The sequence below is a fragment of the Phocoena phocoena genome, chromosome 1, assembly GCF_963924675.1.
Source record: "Phocoena phocoena chromosome 1, mPhoPho1.1, whole genome shotgun sequence".
Taxonomy (NCBI): Eukaryota; Metazoa; Chordata; class Mammalia; order Artiodactyla; family Phocoenidae; genus Phocoena; species Phocoena phocoena.
The window spans coordinates 60646172-60674035 of record NC_089219.1 but is presented as its reverse complement, the minus strand read 5'-3'; the positions used below and the strand labels follow the sequence as shown (position 1 = coordinate 60674035).

Genomic DNA, 27864 nt, shown 5'->3' with positions numbered 1-27864 from the left:
CTATCTATAGACTAGGGAGGTTGGACTGATATTAAGTGCCCTCCAGTATTTTAATTCTTAAAAGTCTTGTATTTCTATTTCTTCTGTTTCCTATTTCTTTACTCTCAGTGCCAGGCTTACTTTGTGTGCATGTAGAATTGTATCATTTGACTCTCTCAAAACCTTTTTGAATATTGTTGGTGGGTGGTAATGTTCTCATTTTATAAGGAGAAAAACAGAACCTCAGGAGAGAGTTAATGAATTGTCCAGATTCACACATTTTAATAAAAGTTAACATGAAACTCGAACTCCAAATTCTGAGACCTATTCCTAGTATTCTCTTTCCTGAATGCTGCAGAGCTAAACAAAGAAGTGGAGAGGTTAGAAAAAGAAAAAGAGATGAAAGAAAACAGTGTAGTAGTTGTGGTGTGCTGGAAAATGTTTAAGAGCTGGCTGGGGAAGGGGAGGGCCCTGGTTTGTAGTGTTTGCTCATTTTCCTGGTGTAATTATCCCCACAATTTCAACCTATCAGTGTGGTGTCGCTGAAGGTAGAGTTTGGAAGATATGCACACAGTAATGAGCCAGGATGAGTATGCTCCAGCATGCCACTGGTAGTGGATAAATATTACACTGTATCATGAAAAAGGTTTTGAGAAACTGTCTCCAGATTTATAACTCAGGGGAGGGGGGAGCATAGTCTGGGGACTAGTACTATTGGTTTAAATGCTCTTTAGGTTTTCTCGTGGTCACTCCAAAGTTTTCATCTCAGCATTCCAAACCATTTCAGCCTGAAACCAAGGCAGAAAAAACCAGGAATTCAAAAGGAATTACACTTAAGTACTTTCCTTAATATAACCATTGAATGTTTAAGTTTTTATCTCTCAGTTTGAAAGACACCTGATGCTGTTAAGAGTTACAAATCAAAACACTTCCAATGACTATAAATACATTCTTTGAAAGAATCATGGTATTTTAAGTTTGATAAGCATGTAAACTAAAACTTAGTAATCCTCTCATTAAGTCAAGCTATATAATTTATGTATTTTTTGAGAAATAATGTAAAAAAGGCCTTTAGAGTGTTCAGAATAACTGTATGCTAATACTAACCCTACTATTCAAAGTAGGGGAAACAGAGGGCATTGATCTCAGTGGATTTTAAATGTGCTGATTCTGGGAGAAAAAAATTTTGTAATAACTTATTAATTATTCCTGTTAACAGGAATCATTAAATCAGAGAACTGGATTGAAGTTATGATATTTGTGGGGGAGAGGATATATGAACAATTTTTAACCTAAGATGCCTGTGGTAAAGCATAATTTAAAACTTTATTAACTTTTTTAAAATCTCTGGAGGATTAAAACCTCATCTCATTACCTGATTAAAGACACCTGTCTGATTTATTTAACCTTAAATCCAACATTTGGCCTAGATCAAGGCAGGATAGGAAGATTATCTTAAAAAACCCTGTCTCAGGGCTTCCCTGGTGGTGCAGTGGTTGAGAGTCCGCCTGCTGATGCAGGGGACACGGGTTCATGCCCCGGTCCGGGAAGATCCCACATGCCACGGAGCGGCTGGGCCCGTGAGCCATGGCCGCTGAGCCTGCGCGTCTGGAGCCTGTGCTCCGCAGCGGGAGAGGCCACAACAGTGAGAGGTCCGTGTACCGCCAAAAAAAAAAAAAACCTTTCTCAGCTTCAAGAAGGGTATTAAGAAACTTGGGAGATGTCAGGAGCAGCTGGGATCCAAATAATAAATGACTCAACAGCATAAAGGAAAAAACTGGAGAATGAAGATAATCTTGTCTGATATGTTTAGAAAATAAGGACGGTGATACGTGAAGCTTTGAATAAGCAATAATAAAGTGAAATCTTTATAAACCATATTAAGGGGTTAGAGAAGTCAGTGGGAGCTTTGCCTAATTATCTGAAGAATGAAATAAGAGAAATTAATTTAAATTAAATTAAATTTAATTAATTTCTCTTACTAATTAATAAGAGAAATTAATTTTCTGAGAGTATTAATATCTTGATGTCTTACTTTCTAACCTTAATATGACTCAACAGATGAGATCTTATTCAGTGTTCTGGCCTTAAGAAAGAAAAGCAGAGTCTACAATGGAAAACCAGATCCTAATTTAAATAGGTCAGAGGAGCAGCAATTTTTTTTTACTACATGGCACTTATCAATAGCTTTTGGAGCATTTCATAAATGTTTCCTTCCTAACTGCTCTTTATCATTCTGTTCATAGCAAAGCTTTATCTCTGTATTACTCAAAAATCAGAAGATAAAACTTTAAAAAAATGTTTCCACAAATCGAGGGGAATATACAGTTTAGTTCTTACACTGTCAATTTCACCAAAGGCCTTGGTAAATATACCTAATCCATTGAAGCTCTTTGTAACATTCAAAAGCTGTGCTGCAGAGCTAAATTGGAGTTGGGAGTGGGCAGAAGGAGGTGCAGGATAAACCAGAAAAAACTATTCCAATTCATCAATTTTTCTTTATGTGAAATGGGCATTTTACCAACCATCAATTACTATATGTTGTAGTTCTTAACCAATGAAAATAATGATAAAATCCCTAAAAAGAGTGCTCTACTCCATTTAACACGGTGACAGCATTAATGTGTCCCAAACTACATTAATGAGGGAAGGCAAACCACGGATTTATGGGACTTTCCCCAAATATTTCCTGAAAATTTATCAATTATAAAAGCTCTACTCACCTGCTCTGGATAGCCATCCATACTCCTTTGCCCTTTAGTTTGAATTAAGCACCGTCCAGGCTGAGGTCCCCGGGTGGCCTGTGAAGAGGGGATCTGAATAGGCAATGGTGACTGAAACTGCTGGATGGTCACTTTGTTTATGTTTCCCTCATATGGCTGCTGCTCCCGGCTACGATGTTGAAGGCTCTGGGACCCCATCAAAGTCTGGATGTGGCTGCCTGCCTGTGGAGAAGATAATCTGTCAGAAGATTTGTGGTGTTGAAAGGATGTAATTAAAGTAGAAAAAAAAAAAGTACAGAATACCTCTCCAGTAAGTAAAGTGGCATCATTTGGGCTTTCAGCCATGGCTAGGAAGCATAATGAAAAAACAGTAAGGGTCTGCCTGCTGTGGTTTGTGAAAATGCTAATATCAGAGCAAGGTCATGTTAAATACACTTGTCATCTGATGGCTTGCCAAAGCTTATTTTAGCCCCCATTTTAAGGAAACAAAGTTCAGTTTGGAAAATCTCAAGAAGAAAAAGAAGTCACAACTTAAAAAATAAAGTGGAGTTCTATCTGGCATTTCATTTAGAATAATAGCAGGGAGAGAGATGTAATATATGAAACATCAGGGAGAGAATTATATAAACTACTTTCTAATTCTGCAGCAAAAGAATTGAATTGCATATTTGCCTTTATGCCACACACATGTACAGGAAGCTTGTTCAGGTGAGTATAATCAATATTTATTAATTTTCTGCAATATTAAATCAAGAGTATGGTTTTTGCAATCTTTAGGTTCCATTAAAAATTAATCATGTGATAAATTCCTGCGAATATCTGTAGCCTGTAGAGGCACTAGATATGGAAAGGTCTTTAAAGTGAACTCTGCATGCAGATCATCTTCACATGAGCTTTCAGAGAGACTCATCAGTACCTCATTTAAAACAACAATGATCATTTATCAGCCCTTAAGGGTGGTTGCTAGAGGAGAAAGGGCATGCTTACTTTGGTCTCCCATCTTTAAATGACTGGTGCCTAATCCTGTTTCTCGTTCATTCCGATTTTCTTACCTTCATTCTAGCACGGGCTCCTTGAGTCATTCTACCTGATATCTTTTCTGTCAAGCAAGCAGTTCTGTTTGTGAGCTGATAACCTAGAACATGCCATTTATTTATTTATTTAGCCATGCCTCGCAGCTTGTGGGGCTCTTAATTCCCCGACCAGGGATCAAACCTGTGCCCCCTGCAATGGAAGGGCAGAGTCCTAACCACTGGACTGCCAGGGAAGTCCCCTAGAACGTGCCTTTTAAAATTAAGTATGGTTTAACATGGAGGTCTAACATGGGAAGTGTTACATGCTTATCTTTAATACTTTTAAACCTACGTTTTAATGCTGCGCTTGGTACTTCACCCATTATTAGGGAAGGATCTGAGGAATTACTTCCTGAATCCATTGTCTTTCTTTTGACCTTTTAAAGGTAGGCAATTTGGAATTTAAAAGTAAATTTCACCTTAGAATTCATTAGTCAGGAAAGTTTGTGAATTTTCCTGACTAATCAAGATTTTTAATTACTATGAAAAAGTCAGATTGGAGGTATAAAGGAAAAATTATTAAACAAGTATTCAAGGAAAAGATGAATTTTAATTATTTTAAAGTTCTTAAAGAAGAGCAACATAAGAGACATAGGAGATGACAGTGATCATGCAAAATCATTTGGAGAGGGAAGGCATGTTGTTTGATTCCAAACAAGAGGTAATTTCAGTGAATAAAATATTCAAAATTATTATTTAGCAATATGCAAGGGAAAGAAAAAATCATTTGATTATATTTTAGATATCCAACTGATTGTCTTATCATGTACAACTTTTTACATTCAAAAACAGTAAAGATATTTCAGTCATGAGAAACTGGAAGAAAAGATGCAAAAAAAAGTTTCAGGCTATAACAGCACAATAACAAAACAATTATCAATCTAATACTGTCTAATGCAACCAGGGATCAGAAAATTACGACATCATAAACACAACTAAGATAACCTCATAAAGGGCAAATGTGTATTTCTCTAATGTATCTATTTCCTTCTCAGAAATCTAAATGAAAGATGTCACAACTTTCTCAGCCATTCTAGAAGACTGAACACCCTTCTGGTCGAGTTTTTCCTTGTTGCAAATTCAATTCTCTCCTACCTCCTTGGAATTTCATGTTCTCTTGTTTGGTAGGCAAGGAAAGCCATGATAAACCCAGTATCACATTTGGGGCTGCTGTACTCTGAATGAAGTCACTGGCCTGATGAATTATTTAGTTAGAGAAAACGATTTCCTGGAGCTAGAGGAACTGGGGGTGTAGGTGGACTAAGGCTGACTGGCCTGGCTACTGAACAAGCAATTGATTTTACATTTATATCTGCTTCTCACATCCACTGGTATAATTCTCATGGGTCTTCAGTTAGTCCTTGAGCCAATGGGAAAGAGGAAGACTGGTTGTTTAATTGAAAGTGACAGACAAGCAAAGAAGTTGTATACCCAGAAAAACTTAGAGAGCTCCAGAACATAGCTCTAGTCCCACAATGCATAATCCATTAGAAAGTCAATATGACTGCTTAATAATAATTTGATTAGAATATTCTGGTAATGGTCTATCTAAGGGTAAAAAAAACATAGATATTATAGAACTATAATAGCCTTTAGACTTATTTTTATGGTTTATTTTTTCCTTCTGATGGGACAGTTTAAACTTTAATTATGCTTTGATTTGAAACTCTTTGAGGGCAAGCACCACATCTTACTTACCATCTTTAATAACCGGCACAGTAACTGGCACTTAAGAAACAATGGCTACTATTCAAATACTAGGTGATAGATAATGTACTAAAACTTACCTTATACATATTGCCTCCTTTAATCCTTACAATAGCATTAAGGGATAATTATTATTAATTACTATTACTTAATTTTACTGAGGAGGAAACTAAGGCTTGGAGAGGTTAAGTAACTTTCCCCAGTAATTTGCACAACTGGTAAACTGGCCGGACTGGGATTTGAATCAAGGCTGTCTGGCAATCAGAGTTCATGCTCTTAAACACAAAATTACATTGCAACCACCATTCCCCAGAATTTTCTCTCTTCCTACAATAGTTGAACTATGAAATGAAAAGAAACCACAGAAAGGAACAGAAGGATCTGATTGTTAAGGAAGGATATATTAAATTTCTTTAGCAGCTCTTCAATTTGCCAAAGGGCCATTCCTACATATTGAATTAGGTCTATTATCTAGTTTAGATCCTACGTATTTGACTTAGAACTTTACACTTGAGCAATTAGGAGGATACTCTGTGTATTTAGTAATCTTTCCATGATTATGAAATAATGACACTCATGTTCACAGATGGCTTGGCAAAGCATAAAATGGGCATGGAAGGAACATTCTGTAAAATGATTCTGTTCACATCAGTAGCAGTTTTTTCACTCTTTTTTGGGGCTACTGGGTACAATAAATGAGGATGGGGAATGACAGCTATAGAAAGCAAAGAATTAACACTAAATTCTTTGTGAAGGTAAGCAAATATGAATGACACAAGACATCTAAAGGGACAATTATGGTGTGGAGGGACTGTAAAGAGTAAGTTATTGTGACTGGCACAGAGGCTTAAGAAAGGTAATAAGGGTGCTCATGATGAAGTACAAAGGACTGATGAAAATGTAGGAAATATCGAGACTGGATTTGTTCAGATAGAGGGTTAGCTATGAGGACACTGACTCATACTGAAGGAGAATTTGAACATGAAGGTTTCTATAAAGGCTGAGGTACACATTTTGAATGATAAAAAGGAATAGAGATTTGACATTTGTTTTGAACTTTCAATGGGAGGTTGGACAAAATAACATGTATTTGAGAATAGTGATGGAATATGATGTTTTCAAGTTGACCCAAAACCATACTGTCAAGGTTTATGGGGAAAACTTCAATATCCATAGGACCCAAGGAAATATTTATGTCAAAGCCACAGAAAAGAAATGTGATTTGATACCAAATGGCACTGTTCATATGCAATTCAGCTCACAGCTCATCAGGCTTATTATGTGGAAATTTGAAATGTTTGGGGGGTTTTGTATGGTATAAAATAAATGACTTTTTCACTACAACAAAGTTTTGGTTCACACTATTTTCTTAGAAAAGAGTGTTAGACTGAGAAGTTTATTACTCAATTTGGTTATCAGTTTTACTACCCAGCTTTGCTCTTAGACCACTTGTGGTGCTCCCAAAAATCAAACACAGCCTCAAAGGATGACAGTTTTTGCCACTGAGAATATTCAAATGGGTACAACTCATTCTCTAAAATTAAGTTCAAAAGAGTTCTAAAGATGTTTGGAGTCAGCGTCAACAATATAGAATTACATACAAAGGATAATTAAGTAACTGATTTCAAGGAAACATCAGCACTCATTTAAATGAGTCAGTTTCAGTAATTTTTCAAAACAACAACAAAACAGTCCTATCACTTTCTATCTGCACCATGTACTCTGCAGTGTTTCTCCTTCCTTTGTTTTTTTTAACATGCACTTTAGGTTTTAGAAATTGAGACGGTAGGATTTCTGCTTCTGGTATGTGGAGTAGATACACTGTTCCCTATTCCCTCCATTAAGAACAATGAAAAACTCTGGACATTGTACATAAACAAATATAGGAAAACTCTGGGAAGTAGACTGAAGAAGCTAAGGACCAAGTAACAAGATGGTGGTAAATTTCTCAGGTTTTATTTTTGTGTCATATATCCCAGGCTAGGAGTTGAAAAAGTGGGCAACCCCTAAAATGCCAGCCAGTGCAGACAACAAATGCCCTAACAAAAGCCTACTCTCCCTAGCCAAAGAACCAGGAAAAAGGGGCATCCTAGCAAGACAGAAAACTTTTAGATTGCTCTACTACAGCCAAACAACATGGAAAGAACTGTGGTCCCATCCCAACAATGCCAGCAAAGGCCAAGTGGGAAGCTGATACTTCTACCCTTATAGGGATTTAACAAGGCACAACACTCCTGCTGGGGTGGTGTCAGAGAAGGCCAAGTAAGGTGTCATTGCATTCATCCCCACTGACCAGTAGTAAGCCACTCCTCACCCAGTGGTGTTAATGGAGACCACATAAGCAGCATGAACTTACACTCTGACCCAGCAGTAATGAGGCACTCCTCTACCTTACCATTAGGGTGGTTAGAGGAGGTCTTAGTAGAGAGTCAGGATTTTCTCCATCACCCAATTATAATGAGGCTACTCCCACTGAGGTATCAGTGGGGCCATCTGGGAGCTGGAACTTCAATGCCCACCTAGCAATAACTTTGGAGGAGAGGAGACTTTGCCTCAAGTGTCACTGGATGCTAAAGGGAAAAATTGGACTTGTACCTCCACTTGGCCAAAATGAGGTGCTCCACCATTCCTCAACTGGAGTGGTGTCAGAGAAGGCCAGCTGCAACAGATGGTTAAATATAATCCAGAGTTTTATAACATAATATGAAAATGTCTAGGTTTTAATCATACCAAGAACCAGGAAGATCTCAAACAATGAAAAAAGACCACCAATAAAGGCCAACATTGAGAAGACAGAAATTAGAATTACCTGACAAAACTTTTAAGACAACAATTTAAAAAGTGCTTCAATGACCAGTTACACACATGCTTGAAAAAAACTAAAACATAGAAAACTTCTGAAGAAGTTTTCTTAGAATAATGTCTTAGCAAAGAAACAGAAGATGTAAAGAAGAAACAAATAGAAATTTTAGAGCTGGAAAATACAATAACTGAAAAGCTCTGTGAGTAGACTTAACATCAGAATGTAGAGAATAGAGGAAAGAAACAATAAACTGAAAGATAAGACAGTAGAAATTATCTAATCTGTAAAGGAGAGAAAACACATTGAAAAAAAATGAACAGTCTCAGAGACTCTGTTCAAAAGTTCCAACAGTAATATTATCAAAAAAGAGGAGAAAGAAAGTGGAGCTGAAAAATTAAAAGAAGAAATAATGGCTGAAAAATTCTGGAATTTGGCAAATCTTATAGATTTAAGAAGCAGAGAGAATCCCACACAGGGTAAACCCAAAGAAATCCATGCACAAACACATGATAATCAAACTTGTGAAAACTAAAGACAAAGGAGAAATCTTAAAAGCAGCTGGAGAAAAATGACGTCTTACTTATAGAGGAAAAACAATTTGAATGACAGTGGACATCTCATCAAAAACCATGGAGGACAGAGGAAGTGACACAATATTTTTCAAGTGCTGAAGGAAAAGAATTGTCACCCCAACATCCTATACTTGTGAAAATATTCTTCAGTAATTAAAGGGAAATTGAAACATTCTCAGATGAGGGAAAATGAAGAGAATCTGTCACCACTAGACTTATCCTAAAATAATAGCTAAAGGAATTTCTATAAATCAAAAGAAAATGATAAAAGAAGAAAATTTGGAACATTAGGAAAGGAGAAAGAACATGGCAAGCAAATATATGGGTAAAAAAAAAGCTTTCTTTTTCCTCTTGAATTTTCAAAATTATGTTTGACGATTGAAGTAAAATTATGTTACTGTCTGAGGTGATTCTAAATGTATATAGAGGAAATATTTAAGACAATTATACACTGAGGAGGGTGAAGGGACATAAAAGAAGGTAAGGTTTCTATACTTCAGTTGAACTGCTAAGTGATGATGCTAGTAGACTCTTATAAGTTATGTATATGTAATGCAATACCAGGAACAATAACTAAAAAATCTACACAAAAAGATATACTAGAAACACTGTAGAAAAATCAAAATTAAATTCTAAAAAGAATTCAAACACCTCAGAAGAAGCAGGAAAAATAAATTAGAGAAGCAAAAAAAGAGAACAAACAGAAAAAAAAGAACTTAAATTAAGACCTAAACCTTAATGTGTCAAATTAAATTAAATGCATAGAGATTAAATACACAAATTAAAAGACAGATCTTGGCAGGCTGGATTAAAGAACATTATTCAACTATATGCAGACTATAAGAAGTCACTTCAACTATAACGAGCTAGGCAGGTAGATTTTAAAAGAATCAAAAATAAATATCATGCAAATATGAATTAAAGGAAATGAGAGGTGGCTACATTAATACTAGATAAAGTAGATTTCAGAGCAAAGAAAATGTACTAGGAATAAAGAAGAATTTTATAGGATGAAGAAGAGTCAATCCACCAAGAAGACATAGCAATCCTAAATGTATACACAACAAACAACAGAGGTGCAAACGTGTAAAGCAAAATTGATGGAACTAAGAAAAAAATAGACAAATTCGTTATTGTTACAGTTGGACATTTCAACACCCTTCTCTAAACAACTGATAGAAGAACTAGACTGAAAATTAGCAAGAAAAAGAAGAATTCAACAATACCATCAACCCACCAGATCTAATTATCACTTACAGAACATTCTATCTGACAGCAGCAGTATACGCATTCTCTTCAAGTTCCTACAGAATATTTACTAAAACTATATCCTGATTTGGAAAACAAATCTCAACAAATTTTAAAGAACTGAGATCACACAGAATGTGTTCTCCAGCCACAATAAATCAAACTAGGAATGAATGATAGGAAAATAAAAGGAAAATATTCAAACACTTGGGAGCTAAACAATGTAGTTCTAAATAATTCATGGATCAGAGAGGAAGTCTCAAGGGAAATAAAACAATACATTGAACTGAATGTAAATGCAAATTTGCAAAATACAGGTAAAGTAGTGCATATACTAGAAAAAAAGACACCTCAAATCAGTAATTAAGATACTACCTCAATAGCTTAGAAAAATAGAAGTCAAATAAACCAAAAGCAAGTGAAGGTAGGAAATAATAAAAAAGTTCAGAAATTGATGAAACAAAATGAATTACAGATAAAATGAATAAAACAAAGAGCTGATTCTTTGAAAAGATCAATAAAATTGACATACTTCTAGCAAGACTGAAAAAGAAAAAGAAAGACACAAATTACCAAAATCAAGAGTGAAGGGGATATCAATAAAGGCCCTGCAGACATCATAAGGATAATAAGGTATAATACTACAAATAACTCTACATAAGTAAATTTGACAACTCATATGAAATGATTCATTTCCTCAAAAAACACAAACTACTATAACTCACACAATATGAACTAGGTAATTTGAATAGTCCTGAAACTATCAAGGTTGGATATAATTTTAAAACTTCCAGGAAAAAAACCTCTGGGCCCAGATGGTTACACTGGAGAATTCTATCAAACATTTAAATAGGAGTCAACAGTAATTCTGCACATACCTACTTTTCCAGATAATAGATGAGGCAGAGAAGCGTCTCAATTTGCGAATAAAACCACATAAGGACAGTACAAAAAAAAAAAAAAAGAAAGAAAAAGAAAACTGCAGACTAATATCCTTTAAAATACTGATGCCAAAGTCCTTAACAAAATATTGGCAAATAGCATTCAGCAATATATAAAAAGAAACATCAATGGCTGAGTGGGGGTTACTTGAATAATACAAAGCTTTTTCAATATTTGAAAATCAACTAATGCAATGCCTTGTATTAATGGGATACAGAAGAAAAATCATGTGATCATATCAAACGAAGCAGAATAATGTTGTCTTGAAGATAAGAGTGTATTTATGTCAAGCACCTTACTACAATGCCTAATATGTATCGTAGATACTGTTTTATGATTATGACAACCAAACTGTTAAGCTTTATTTTTTTCCTCTTGTGGTGTTTGTATTCAGCTAGGGCAATTTTGATGCCAAAAATCTATGTTCTCCCGTTTGGACATTAGAGGACAAACTTTTTCAAATACATGAAAGGGAGCTCTGAAGCTTGAAGGAGAGGGGGTAGGAAGTTGCTGTTTCTCTTGCCCTAGGGACTTGGTGACAGTGCATTCTGCTGGCACAGTGCAGTATTGGGGGATGGGATTCAAATTATTTGCTGATCTTAAATTTTTTTAGAGCCAAATACTGGTAATATACTCCAGTGCTTCAAATGATAGATAAAATAGTGAGGCAATAGGGCCTTTCCCTTCAGTGCATATGCCTTAGGACGGCAGCTGGCTGATATGTGCAGGCAGTCATTTGTGGCTTAGTGTAAATCTATAAGCAAATTTTTCTGTGATTAAATGTCAACTTATAAAACATAGCTCTGGAATTGGAAATTATTAATCAAAATGAAAAAAATAACAGAGAATCCATAATAGAAAAAATGGTGAAATTAGAGCTAAATCTACACATTCTACCTACAGTTTGTTGTGTGATGATGCTGACTTTTACATTCCTGAAATAAAATGAAAAGGAAGGTGTTAGCACTAACAATAAAAGTTTGACAATTACTTATTTTGCCCTTAAGATTTCTAGGAACCTAAAGGTAGTGGAGTAAGTCAGATAAAAATCAAGTGTCAAGAAATGGCACCTTATCATTTTGACATCCTCTATTTGGCAGCAATCCTTGATCATCTGCCAGTTGTCATGTGGCTTAGGTCTTCAAATTACATACTCAATCACGGACATTTTCATTACAATGGATTAATTTCACATTTTACTTTTGCTTTTATATTTCTTCTGAAATGAAGATAGTATAAATGTTATTGAGTTAGCTCCATTTTCTGAAGTAGAATAGTCATTTGTGTTAAGGAACACCTATGTTAAGAATTGATGAAGTAAGTAGTTTTAATCTAGCACTGTTTTCTATTGCTTTGATCTGTGGCAAGATTTCTTTTTTTTTCCTCTTAATAGCCATTTGATAGACACTCTTCAGGTTTGCACTTTTATTAAGGAAATAATTTAGAGTCAGTCTGGATAAGAACAATCTCCTGATTTTATGACAGTAATGTCCCACACTACTGGAGATAGCTATATTGTTGCACTGGTATTAGGAGATAAAATAACGTGCTTTGTGAATTAAAGAATTAATGTTGTATTAAGTACGAAAATCCAATACAAAAGCGACTGTGAAACTAAACAATATTCAGCTGTCATTCTTGCTGTAAGTTAGGGAAGAATTTTCCATTCACATTTCTACAACTTCCTGCCTGCTCTATTTTTTAGAACAAATTTAATTACATAATAGGAATAGAGTAAGTTTTAAAAATACCTATGAATTAAATAATACTAAAATCAACTGATTAAAATATATCATCCTGGCTGTTCAGATTAACAAAAGGAGTATTTGAAATGGATCATTAAATACAGAAAATTATTTCATTGATTTTTTTCAAAAGCTTCTTCCTGATTTAGCCACTAAGTGTATGGAACTGCCTCTGACATCCCATTTTCATGAAATTTTTGACTTCCTACTGGCCATGTACTCTTGCTTTGGCAATTAATTCTTGTTTAGCAAGCAAGTCTTTATATATTTTCAGCCTTCTCTCTCTTATATAAATAATTTCCAATTATAGGGAGATTTGAATCTAATTGGATGTATTCATTCTTATTTCTCTAGTATAGCAAAAGGCATGGCTTCATGGGCACACTGGAAAAGGTAACACAATCATCAATCAATAAGCTTTTTTTAAAAAGGGTACATTTAGTTCATCTGAATAACAGTTCTGATACTGGTAAACCCAAAAGAAGTGCAATATGAAATTCTCAAGACTAGATTTGAACCCTTAGCTTACAATTCCTGTAATTGTTCTTTGGAATGTTGTATATATTTTAACTTGTACAACCCCAAACAGTGCATTTTTATCCTGTTCTAGAACAATGACATATTTATTCCATAAAGACCATGCTGAGGCTAGTGTGATAGAGACAGAGGCATGTATTTGTTAGGGAGGGAAATTAGTGGCTGTCTTAATATAGACACTAAATATAAGCATCAAAAATTTCAATGAGCCTTCAATACATGTTTGATAGATGCCTAAAAATGTCATCAATAGTTGATCCTTAATCACAGAAGTCCCCTAAGATATAATTTTCATCTACTTATTTTATTCCTAATCCTTCCTAACCTGGAGTGATATTTATGACAGTGGGTATGTTCACCTCTCAGGCAACTGGTGTGATTGGAACTGTTGCTTAAAACTCCCTTTTCAACCTAAGGGTGAAATTAAGGTGTGGATACTTACTATTCACACAAATATTCAGTTCCAGATTATTTCTGAATACCGAAACTCAAAGGAAAGTGGAGTTGCATTATCATTGATCTAGGGAGTCAAAGTTCTGCTAGGGTTAGAGGTTCTTTTTCATTTGGACACCTTTGGTGTTTTCCCACAGTTCTGCTTTCCTTTTTAAACTTATGTCCCTTGAAAAAAGTGGCTTTTGGTCAAAAGAAAAACTCAATATATTTGTGTAAGAAATGTCTCTCTGGGGGCAACAGATAGTGCTAAAAGTTTTTGTTTATTTGTTTTTGATAATTAAAAAATCTATAATTGTATGACTTCATCAATCTACCCTTTCACTGACTCACTTCTCGTTTTGGGGGCAAAGCTCGCTGATAGCAAATGCATTTGACTGCTATTTATTTCTTCTTGAAGTCCAGCAGCCTCAGTAGAAGTGACACCAACATGAGTGAGGGTGATAGGAAGAGGATGGTTGAGGGAAGCAAGGAGAATCTCAACCTACCAGCTGACTCAAAAAGATCTCTTTTCCTAATGTTTATAAAAATGTTTGGAGTTCAAAATGACTCTATATGCAGGATTCCGGACGCGCAGGCTCAGCGGCCATGGCTCACGGGCCCAGCCACTCCGCAGCATGTGGGATCTATCCCAGACTGGGTCACGAACCCGTGTACCCTGCATTGGCAGGCGGATTCTCAACCACTGCGCCACCAGGGAAGCCCTGCAGTCTGTTTTTGAGTTTCAGTGATGACCCAGTCTACCAGAAGAAAAATTTATTGCAACCAGTGCAAAATTTCCTCCCATCAGAGGAGAAAAATGAGGCTTGGGAAAGAGAATCAGAAAAGAGGGAGCCAGGATTGTGCTTGGCATTACTCACAGTAATAGAGAATATTGGTTTTGTTTGCTTATGAACTGATGAAGTCGAGGCATTACTCCTGGGCATTCTTCACTGTTAATGAGGCATATTGCTTTAGGAGGGAAAAAATACAAAGCCTCAGGTGAAACTTACACTACTTGACCTATTTCTTTCTGTACAAAAGGAGAGTTTAGCTACGGCATTGACATTCACTAAAGTTTAAAAACCATTTTTTTAGAATTTCAATATTACTTAAACTAGAGCAGATATGCTTGACTTTTATGTTATTGATGGAAATAGGAAACATTTCTATTTCCTGTCTCTTATCTCTCATATGTTAAGGTTTACCCAGTTGATTTTCATATCTGCTTCATCCACACCTTGACTTGCTCTGTTATAGCCTCAGGATTTGTTCTACTTGTTGCCATTCCTATGTTTTCTAATATTTAAATCTTCACCTATCTTTCTTGTGTATTCCAGACTTTCCTCTATTTCTGTGTAAGTGAGTTACATCCGCCTTCCGCCCCTGCCCCACCTCCCATCCTCTGCCTTTGATATAAGGGATTCCAAGAGCAATAATGTCCATTCTCAGTTAAATATAAAAGCCAATAATTGTAGTTACATTTATTTCAGTTGTACATATATAGAGTACTGATAGCAATATTTGTTTTTAAAGGCAGTAATTTTGGAGAAAATTACTTTTCAATGACTACAACTTAAAGATTATACATTTTAGATAAGATTTTTTTATAGCATAATAAAATGATTTTATTTAAATTACCAAATGTATAGCTTGATTTTTCTTAAGGTGATTTTCTTTTAAACATCTACTTATTTAAAAATGACATAAATTTATTCTTATCCTGTGAAAAATTCTGCAACAGACTGATTTTTGTTACCAAGTGAAAAATCAGTCCCAGTAGTAGTTTGATTCAGTTGTTTTAAACACAAATGATGGTGTGGTTGTATAGTCAATAGCAAAACAATTTAAGATTTTCAAAAGATATTTTAGACTTGATCTTTCTATATATGTATAAAAAGAAACAGTAAAATGCATTATACTAAGAAACATGACAAATGGCAAAATTATAATAAGGAATGAATGTTAATAAATTAAAAAAAATTTTAATACGTCACATGGTCTGAAAAAGCAAAAATTTCGATTTGGGGGCCTGTGAAAGAAAGAATTAAAAGAACATTAAAATGATCAAACCCCACATAATTTCTTTTAGTTTCTGCTAATGAGTTCCTGGGCATGCCTCAGAGATGACGAGCATCTGGAAATCCTGAAGCTCTTAATGGCTGAGCTTGCAATGGCTGGCATTGTAGATGTGAGAAAATCATGGGCAAGTTCAGCATAAGGGGCATGTCTGTGAGCCAAGACTAAATTAGCTACATTTTTATACCTTTTTCTTCAACTATATACATCCTGATGTTGACCCTTGATACCCACCTTTATTATTCTAACTGCCAAGTCATTATGCACTTAACCTAGAATAACAGACACTTGAGGAGGGAAGGGTCACTAATGCTGAAAGAGACCTTTGAATGTCTAGTCTTTACATATTAAAGAATTTTCAGATTTAATATCACTGGAATTTTAAAGTTTCTTGGTTACTCTTTCAAGAAGAGAAATGTTTTAAGTTTCATTTGTTTTAATATGTCACTTCAGCCTTTTTGCTGCAATGTTTTCCTGCTCCAGCACTTTAACATACCCTTACAGGTATTGTCCTTCAATTTAAAATCTTCTCAGGGATATTAAAGCTTTTTAAGACTCTCAATACTTTTAACAGAGTTTGTCATTTCAGATTTAGAGAAAAACAGCCTTGTCATCCTTATGGAGAATGCTACCAAATCAGAGTACAATGTCTGACTTTAAAATGAAAATGGTTTTCGTTTATATTTTACATTATGACCTTCATACTATATTCGGTTACATTTAGGAGAGTCATCTAAAATATTTAGTCACCCATGTGATCTTGGCAAGTAATCTAACCTCAACTCCAAGTCTCTAACTGAGAAAGTCTAAATTCAGTTTCTTCTTTCATTAAAGTGGACAAAAATAATAGTGTTTACCTCATATGATTGTTGTGAACATAAGACGAACAAATACATGAAAGCATTTAGCACAATGCCTGACACAGGTAGTATTTAATGCAAGGTACCTCATAGTTCTTACCATGGTGACTGTGACTTAATCCAATAGACTGAAGCAGTAAAAGCAATGTTGTGATACGACTCTAAAATGCAGATACTCCTTCTGAGCACTTTTGTTAAAAACTAAAGTTTTTAACAGCAATTCTCAAAGTGCTCAAGCAGTACTGTCTGGAATTTGAGGGTGTGAGGGTGGATTTACCTTACTGTGACATGCTCTTCTAGCAGTGATTCCCAGACTTTTTGAATTAATGGACACCAGAATTTGAGATTTTGGAGACTGACATAGCACGGGAGAATTTAAAAACTACCTCCTACTATTATGCCACTGAAAAAAGAGGCTAGGATTTAACACCCTCAACACTTTGCCATATATTAGCCACTCTCAGGTACATAGAACAATGATGGTGGATACAGAAGCAAAATTCTTTCTGATAGATGAACACATTTTGTTTAAGTTATATATCTAAACCTCTGGATCCACAGGTTGGAGGGTACCCATATTGGTTCTCCTGTAATGCTTGGAGTACTGCTAGGCATAGCCATAGGTATTACCAATATTGGTTCAAAAGATACAACAACTAGAACAGAGAGCCACAAGTTCAATCATAGTCTTTCTAAAATGGATTTCCCACGGAATCTCTGCAGCATCACAGTACTTTCTGATCACAGTAGTATCACAGTACTAGTACTACACAGTAGTATTACCCTAGTAGTAGCATCATAGTAGTATCCCTTGGCATAGAGACAAGATTTAAAAAATCTTCGGCAGAGACTTTGAGAAGCAGACTCAAATGGGGTACTGACTAAGGCTTCTTCACCACTTATTATCCTTGATTCTGCATTCCATTTGTAGTTTAACTTCTGATTTTTCATTCTCATCCTATCTAGCCTATCTAAAAAAAATTGATTGTAGAATAAAATATAAACTCAAAGAATAATAGTACAATGTTCACCCCTATTTTGGTAAATCCAGCAGCCCAGGCTAATAATCCATTACCATTTTCATTTCCTTAGGTTGATTCTCACTAGAATTTTAACTTGATATCCTCAATTAATATATAATAAAAAACTAAAATTGAATATTTAAAGCATTCTTTATTCTCTTTACTCTGTGATGTAATAGGTAAACATATCCATTATTAGGTTCTAAAGTCTCAGATTTTAGGCAAAAGTGTTATAACATAGGGTAGTCAGAAAATGCTTATGATAGTAGGAAGAAGCTATAAGTGAGTTTACACATGAAAGACATGGTAAAATTTTAAATACATATTACATTATTTCACATTTGACAAGACGTATAAAAGGCTACTGAAATTTTCAGATAGATTAAACAATTATTTTAGCCGTTAACAAGAATAACTAGCTCACAAATGTTTAATCAATACAGAATTGCATGGGGTTCTCAAAGCAAGTAGAGAAGCAAGCAAATGATCATCATGATTTGTATTGATGATGATTAAACATAATATTATGGACTTTGAAAATAGATTTTATGTAAAATGGTTGCATGAATGGATAATGTAAACACCTGTTAATTCCATTTAGAGTAATAAATGAATAAGGCTTTTCCTTTTATGGGAAAATTATAGTAGCCCCTTGCAACTAAGTACGTGATTACGGTTCTCTCTTTGGTTAGGTTATGTAAGGGTCCCTTGGCTCTGATAGGTACTCCTTCAATTTCCTACCATCACATTCACAATCTCCTCTTTTTTCATAAAGAAGCAGATTTCCCTACTTCCCTGAGATTTCCAACTTCCTCTTCACCAATCGCTTCTCATCAGCCTTAAATGTAATCATCTTAAGTATTCCTTCTGTCTTCCTCATGTCCCCTTCCAGATTCTACCGTAATTCTCTTTCCTTTTAAAAGGAAACTCCTTTCTTGAGTTTTTTTAAAGTTTCTCTATTTCTTAATGTAGGTTCCTATGGATTCTGCCCCGTCAGTTAAGTAAACTACTTTTTGTCGCTAAAGCCAAGGAGCCTTTACTCACTTACCTTGCTTGATTTTTTTTTGCACCATGTGATACTGTTGACCCTTCCCTCCTTTAAACATTTTTTTCTACTTGATTTCTAAGGTGCCACTTTTCCTTGTTTTTCCTTCTACAGTATTTTAGTGGTCATTGGAGTTGAAAGCACATCTATTCTATTCCAACAGATTAGTCAAGGCCAATCATATAATTCCATTCATCTTGCTAGGGGTGAGAAGTCCTTAGCTATTTTGGATCAATGAGATGTAAAAAGAGGCTTGTGGGGGGATTTAAGGAAAAAAGGTTTTGCTTGTAAGAGACAGTTATGGGAAACCTGGTTCTCTCTCCTGATGGATTGGAAGGAGGAAGCTTGTTATCTTCAGTTACCATAGGTAGCCATCTGATAATTATAAAAGGAACCAAGTTTAGGATAAAGCCAACAATATGAATGGAAAAGTGGAGAGGGAAATAAAAACTAAGTATTTAAAATTATCTAACTGAAGACTAATCTGAGCCTTACCCTAGATCTTGTCTACTTCTTATGTTAGCTAAATATTTTAGTGTTCAAGGCTGGAATTTTCTATAACTTGTGGTAGAAAGAAACTTATTGACAAAATCGATGGTCATTTCTTCTCTGTTCTTGTTTCTAAGGACATGCCTTAAATGTTGGTGTTCTGTGGAGTTCTGTGTCATCTATCTGTCTCACTCATGACTCAATTATGACTTATGTTTTAATGATTGCTAAATTGTATCGCCAGCTAAGATTTCTCTCCTGAACTTCAGATAACTATATCTAAATATCCACTAAAAATTTCCACTCAGATTTCCTAAAGATACCTCAAATCTACATCTTAAAATTTAAACTTCCCTCCCCTCCTCCACTTACACCTATTACTCTTTTGCTTTCCCATCTCAGTGAATGGCACATCACGACTCATATAAATTAGAAACCTGGGGATTAGTCTTGGAACTCTTAGCTGTCTCTTAGGCCCTACGTCCAGTCAATCACAAGATCACGTTGGCTCTACCTTTTAAGAATATATTGGATCTTTGCATTTTCTCTCTACCACCCGTTGTTTCCATCTACTCTCCCTTGGATTACAAGAGAAGCTTTGTAACTCATTCCATGGCCTCTAGTTTTTCTGCTCCCCAATTCATTCTCTGAAAAGCTGTTAGAGTGCTCTTTAGATGAAAATTTAATGATGTCTCTTCCCTGTTTAAAACACTTCTTCCCATTTCTTTCAGGATAAAGCCCAGCATAATCTGGTTTATGCTTATCCTCCTAGCTTTCTCTTATGCCACCCTTCTCTCTTAACTTTCTTTAATTTCTTTACTAAACTTGTGTCCTGTCCAGGTGCTCTCCTAGCCATCTTCACAGGAGTATATCTGCAGTGCTGGATATTGCTCAATAGGCAGATTAATAACGTGTATAACACCTGCAAATCAGAACATTAACAATATTTGGGGTAAAATAATTTGATATTTAATATATCTTTTTAAAAAAGCACTGAAGGGCTTCCCTGGTGGTGCAGTGGTTGAGAGTCCGCCTGCCGGTTCAGGGGACGCGGGTTCGTGCCCCGGTCCAGGAAGATCCCACATGCCGCGGAGCGGCTGGACCCGTGAGCCATGGCCGCTGAGCCTGCGCGTCCGGAGCCTGTGCTCCACAACGGGAGAGGTCACAACAGTGAGAGGCCCTCGTACAGCAAAAAAAAAACACCAAAAAACAAACAAACAAACAAAAAACACTGAAGTATTTATCAAGGGAAAAAATCACCACTTATGTTACAAAGAAATTATGGGATTATGCAGTGTATATGTTATGAAGCACAATTATAAAATGAACATTTATGAGCTTAAGAACTAGAGTGTAAGAATCACAATTCAGCTTAAGAAACAGGACAGTACTAAAACTAATATCAGCTTCCTCCCTGATTCTACCCCCAGCCTCCCCTTTAGAGATAACCATAATCCCAAAGTTATGTTAACCATTCCCTTATAAAAAGTTTTCTCACTCATATACTTATGAACCTAAATAATATATTTTTAGTTTTGCTTGTTTTTGAGATTTATATATATGGAACTCTTGATGTGTGCCATCTTCTGAAACTTGTTTTTCACTCAAACTATGCTTCTAAAGTTTATACACATTATCCTAATTATAGCTAACAAATGTTCATTGCTGTAAAGTATTCCCTTGTGTGAATATTTTTTATCACATTTCTTGTGATAGACATTTAGGCTTATCCAGTATTCTACCATTGTACGTGTTGGTATCTTGAATGACATACACAAGAGTTCTTCTAGGATATCTTAGGAGGCCAATTATTGGAATGTTGGGTATATGTATATTCAGCTTTATAAGATAATTTGTTGCCAATGTGATTGTAATTTATAGTCCCACAAGAAGTATAGAGCTTACATTGCTCTTATACTTGCAGAGAACTTATATTTTCATATTTCTTAATTTTTGTAAGTCCAGTAGGTATAAAATAGCATTTTTTCTGTATTTCCCTGATTGATAAAAAGGTTCAGTTTTATTTTAATGTTAATTTACTCTCCTGGTGCCCTTGTATTTTATCATACTTTTGGTACTGTGTTATATGACTTTTCATATTGATTTGTAGGAGTTTTAAAAAATATATTCTGGAATATAAATCTCTTGTCCCTCATATATGTTGCAATTATCTTCTCAGTTATAGCTTTCTTTTTGCTCCCTTTATGGTGATTTAACATGATGTATTACAATTACCTACTTATCACTGAACCTACCTCACCAGACTAATAGGTACTAGAGGTAAGACACCATACCATATTTTATTCATTTTTGTTCCCTAACATCTAGCAAGTACTCAACACATAGTAGTGCTGCTTAGCACATATAGTTGCTCACTAAGTGTCTGATGAATGAATGACAGGATGAATGAGTTGCTATGACTTTAGAAATGGTGAATCAATTTTTTGTGGTCAAATTTCATTTTATGCAAATTGGCTACACCATGCTGCTGAATCCAACAGAGTCAGAAAGTATACATTACACAATTTCCGGTAGTTGCACTTCACAGGTGGGTGTCAGACACAAATAAGAGGTGACAGATCTTCAGATAGGTGGCAGGATGTTGTTTATAAAAATTCATTACCAGCTCTGAGCATTTGGCAGTGTTCACTTTTCATTCTTTTCAATGCACTTACAGTTAACCAGACTCCCTATTGTGGGATAGTATTTAGCCTAAATTTATCACAAAGTTAGAAATGATGTTAAGATGCAAGATATGGATTACATATTACAATGGATATGCAAGATTCATGGTTTGTGTCATTAATTTGAAATTGGTTACCTTTTTAGTAATGGTGTCCGGAGGTACATCCCGCCTCCCAAGAGGATAAGGATTCCACTGGCCACTAGGAGATACATCTTCTTGTCCATTGTCTAAAATGTTGCTTTGCTGGGACGGGGTCTATTGCAAAAATGGTATGGCATTCTTTAGTGATGTAATAGAAGTTTATCATAGTTTTCTGAAAAGAGTCCCTCATGATTATGGTAAAATTAATTTTGTTTAATCACAGAAAAACATATATCCTAAACTGGAGGTATTATTATATACTATTTACATGGTAAGAACTGTAAATTAATAGCTTTTTGGAAGCAGTGAGAAATTCAATTAAAATAACCATCTTATAGTTATTTACTGAATTTTAAAGAGAAGTTTAAATTTACAGTACTGGAGTAAAAATAATCATTATAAAATTAACCAATTGTTAAAAACTACAACATTTAAAAATTGCTTCATTTGTTTCTTTAGTGTGATCTTACCACTTGGAATATAAACTGAAACCATATAATACATAGTATGTAACTTCTAATACTCCAAACCATAACCTAAAACAAATTTTATAAGGCTGTATTGATTCGGGGAGAATGTGCCTTGCACTAATCCAAAATGGTATTAACACTAGCATAGTGCGAGATTCATGGCACTATGACATTATCAACAGATCGCTTAGAGGAAAGATTAACACATCAAAAAATATTGTGCTGTTAGAATTTCAGTGTAAATAAATCATAATTGTTTTGATTCCAAATTGATTTATATAGACCATTTATGCATTAAAGTTTACACTCTTCATATATATTTTATTTTTGGCTGATTTACTGCTTATTATTTTTAACAAATAATAATACTCCAGTATTTATTGTTATTACTACTAGATATTTTGGGAGGCTTCTGTAGTCTGACCTGAGTAACAGAAAATAATCATACATCATCAGAAAGATGGCATCCCATGTTGGGATACAGTAATGGGATATTTTTCCTGTCGAAGCCGATTAACTTTTTCCATAGGCTTTCTCCTCCTCTAACCTACGGGATATACAAGTACTGCATGATTTCCTGGGGAATTCTTATGTGGTGAGATATTATATTCAATGTTTCCTATGCCATTTTCTCCACACGTTTTGGAGGATCCCTATGGATAAAGAAAGCCTGGTTAGAGAGTGTATGTGCAGCTCTTTGTGTGAAGAATTGTCCTCCAACCCTGGAATGAGGGAACTGGGCCATTCTCTTCATAACATGGCGCAGATGGACTGCTTGCCATTCTCTTCATAACATGGCACAGATGGACTGCTTGCCAGGCTTCATCCAGTTATATGGAGTGCTCCTTCCTAATTGTTCTCCTTTAGAAAACAATTATATAACCACCCTATCTGCATTTTGACTACATGCATTTTTAAAAAGCATTGCTTGGAACTATTTAAAAATAATATTTATTATGACAAGATTAATTAAACAAAATTAGATGAAATTTTCCTGGGGTCTAGTGGATATAATGAAAAGTAAGGAAATAATTCAATTTTCTTCTTTGGCTTTGGCCGTGTGAATTCCTTTTTCATGAGCATATCAGCAAGTATGAAAAAAGAAAAAAGGTACTGAATTGAGGCTCCTGGGTTAGTTAGGAATGAATTTACATGTGTTTGTTTGAAAATCAAATAGAGGTAACATATTTAAAGTATATATTACTTGAAAATAACCAGACAGCTATTCAATGACCATCTGTCTGATTTCAAGCATTAATTTTCTAATCTTTACCTTTTAGAGATTAATGTTTGCATATGCCCACACACGATTTTTCTAGCATATGATAAATCAAACTGTTAAAATTAAGCAGTTAAAATATAATTATGCAGGGCAGACACTACTGGACAGTTTTCTTTTTGAATTTTTAGTACTCATGTCTTTTCTGGTTTGGTTTCTTTGCCAATGAAGTGGGATAATAAATATATTCAACTAGGTGGGTCTGTGGAACACAGATTTTTGAGAAGTGGTCAGAATTCAACATATATAATCTTTTTTTCCTCCATATCATCTTCATCTCCATCTCTATTTCCTCCACTAAACTCCCTTCAGCTGCCCAGACATGACTCCTACTCAGAGAGCAACTGAGAATTGCAAGATTCTTTTCAATGCAAAAGAAGGCTAAAACCTTTAGTCAAAATCCTAATATCATGATAATGAGATTCTTCATTAATTTAGCAATTAATCTCTCTCTTTTTAAAATTAGAATTAACAACCGCACTAATTCCTTTATGTTACAGGGCCCAAAGAGAACATAAACATGCAGACACGTGAAAAAAATACTTTGACTAGACACCAAAATTAAAGGAATTTCCTGAAAGCAATTTCCTTTATTAATTTCAAGAATGCTCTGGCCTCTTTGTTTTTCTGAAGTGAGACACCCTAGGGGTGACTTAAGTTTGCAAAAAATAGACTGTGAAAAGAGATTATTAATGTTTGGGAAGGAAGAACCCAAAAGAGAATTATGTAGTGGGTTCACATTCTTTCTCAAAAGGAGTGAGTATAGCTATTTACAAAAAAATGAACTTCTGATAAAGTGCTCCTGAGCTTTACATAAATGCAGTTACTTAGTTGTTAAAATTCTATGAAAAGTTACAAGGAGCAACTGTCACTATTGAATTTTATTATTTCAAAGAAAATAAGCAAATTGAGGTTCAATTATCTTTAGTACCACATTCTAGTTATTTTCTTTAGATACTTCAAAAGATTAAGAATTAGTCTTTTCCTCACCACATATGACCAATTAAATATAAAATACGTGGAAAATCATCACAATATATCATTTCTTCAGCTTCTAAATTCTGTAGATCCTTAATATTTCAAAATAAAAGAAAAACTCATCAATGTGATTTAGTGAAAAGTCAGAAATTATATTTGTTAAGAAATTCGGTAATGCTAGTAGAAGTTTTGCTGAACAGATGCTAATCCCAAAGACGACTGTGGACATTTGTAGATTTAACATTTATGATTTTGACTACTGTGAATGATCACAAGCATCTGTTGGAAGGAAGAAGTAATTTCTAATTTGTTGAGACATAAATGTGCATGAATATGTATCTCTATGTATCTGTGTATGCATGAGCATGTATATGCATGCAGGTATGCATATGTGTGCCCATATGTGAGGATATGTGTATGTAGAGGATTCACATATATGAGTAAATGAGCTTAGCTGATCCAGTAGCTTTGCTCTTGACTGTTAATTGATGGGTGCACTGAAAGCTTGGGAAATTCACTTATGGCATTTAGTTGGAGGAATTATATGAGAGTGGTATTAGAATTTGGCACTGTGCAAAGGTCTTGGGATATATTCCTTAAGAACTCAAGGATCTATTTTGCTTAGTAATTGGCACATGGTTCACAGAGGGCATTACCACAGCTTCAAAAAAATGTGTGAAAACAACTTTCCACAAAGTATTTTCAGTGAAATTATTCTTTTTCTGTATATTTTTTGAAAAAAGTAGGTTATAAAGACAAATATACACCAAGTTTGGATCTTAATTATTATGATTTCACAGTGTTCAATCTGAAGATGGTAATGTAATGTCCAGATTATTTTAAAGCTAGTATTTCATTAGACTGGTGGGGAAGCATCTGTATGAGTACTAAGCTTATTTTGGTAATTTTAATCACTGTCTATGAGGATTTATGTGGATTTACAGGCTGAAGGCTTTTTTCATAATTAGAAAGATAAGTGAATCCTTCTTGAGCAATAGGTAGCAAAATCAGTAGAAACTATAGGCATAAGTCACCCCAAAGTGCTGCAGAAATATTGCTTTGCTTTCAGCAAACAAAACAAAACAAAATAAAGCAAAACAAAACTGGAATTAAGTAAGTAACCTTTGGAACTAGGGTGAACGAATGCATATCAGATATTGTTACTATTTGATCCTGAGTCAATTGCATAGGTCTATAAGAAAGGACATTAGAAATTTGAAAAGAATTTAGGTGAAAACATTGCTATCTAAACTCTAATTCAAAAGATGGTGGAATAAGTATCAACTAATAAAACAGATACTGAGGCCATCTTCTTCCAGGCAAAATTATATGAAAAGATCATTGAATACATATATTTCCATAATTTCAACTTCCCTTCCTCTGAAATTGTAATTTATATTAGTGTCTGTTTCAATAAGCCAATAAGCAGTAGGTACTATGGCGTAATATTATGTTGGTAAAAGTTAAAAAAAAAAAAGGAAAAAAATTATCAATTTCTCCAGTGTAGAAGAGACCACACTATTTATATTGGCAGCTGGACACCTGCAGGTGGGGAGTTAGAAAAGGCCAGGGATTTCTTTCCCAGCCTTGCATGTCTCTGGAGCAGGACTATTATGGATGATTAAGTTGTGATTTTCTTAGGTTCAAAACCTTTGATCTTTTCCTGCTACCAAACATATTTCTTGGTGCTACTGAGTGCTCAGGAAATGCAAGTGGATCTTAAAGAGGGCAAGGTAACTCCTAGCATTTATTAAGCTCAGCTAAATAAGAGAGCACTGTATCTGTAGCACATAGGGGATGATTTGGGTCATGATGTATTTTAGATTAGTTATTATGTTCTACTTGTGTAGTCTTTTCTCCATCTCATAAGATCTACTTTTCTGGATTGTTGTGAAGATAATATAATTATGTATATGAAAGAGCTTTATCAACTATTATGAATTACAGTCTATGAAAATGTCCGATTTTATAAACATTTGAGAAGACATCATCATATACAAGAAATAGGGACTTGAGTGCTAAGCAAAGTCGGATTCAAATTCTACTACCATGCTAGGTGTAGTGGTTACAACAGTAAAACAGTGAAAATATAGTTGAGTTCTTTTATGTAATACATGAGTCTCAGTTTCTTCTTCTATACAATGGTGAGAAATAATTCCATTCAGGGTTTTTGTGAGGATTGTGAAAAAAAAATTTTTTTTAAGTATCTCATGGTACTATGTACATAGTAGATTTCCAATAAATCCTAGTCTTTATTCTTCTCCTATCAAAATATTTATTTTTTCTACCATTAATCTGGATAATAAAAATGACAGTTTGAACTGACATTTTACAATATTATATTTCTCTTTGATAACATAAAATTTCAAGACATTAGCTAAGCTCAATTACAACAGAACACATCCGAAGAAGCACATTGAACCATCAATAACGTCATAGAAAGTTGTCTTAAATGCTTTTTGGAGAGGCAGTGAATAAATGACAAATGAATAAATGAATGAATGAATGAATGAATAAGTACATAGATAGAGAATACTAATAATTTATAATTTAATAGCTGACTTATATGTCTTAGATGTTCTATTTATAAATACTATTAAATTTTTTATTAAACTAGAGTAAGCATCAAAAGATTAAAATATTAAAGGAAATTAAATTTATTAAACTAATTTTGTGGTTTTCTTGATTTGCATTCTGTTAATATCAAAACAGGTTCTGTAAAATTACCATAGAAAATATAATTTACTATCTATAATACAGAAAGACTATATTTAGCTTGTAGTCCATGAAAAATGCATAGTATTCGACCTGGAATATAATAAATATGAAAAAATAGAAATATTCAAAACACATAGCAAAATCTGGGAGAGTCTTTTCTTTTTATCCACATAAATATTCACTGTGTAAATACTTCAAGTTCAGAGTTCTTCAATCTTTATTCAAAAGTAGTTATATCTTTTAAGTAGTTTATTACAAATTTGTTTAAAAGAAAATTGAGAAAAAATTACTAGATATGTTTTGGTAGTCTAAAAAAAAAAAAAAATCCAAACCGAAAAA

The 27864-nt window shown here is 34.5% G+C and overlaps 1 protein-coding gene across 2 annotated transcripts in view; it reads right to left on the bottom strand.

The window, feature by feature from the left end:
* Positions 1 to 27864, bottom strand: part of LRRC7 (leucine rich repeat containing 7) — a 391693-nt gene that overhangs the window by 49165 nt on the left and 314664 nt on the right. For both annotated transcript variants that reach the window (XM_065892761.1, XM_065892769.1), the window contains 2 exons: positions 22075 to 22194; positions 2703 to 2924 (listed from right to left, as the gene is read on the bottom strand). In XM_065892761.1, the coding sequence (XP_065748833.1) occupies positions 2703 to 2924; positions 22075 to 22194 (342 nt within the window). The remainder of the gene's footprint in view (positions 1 to 2702; positions 2925 to 22074; positions 22195 to 27864) is intronic.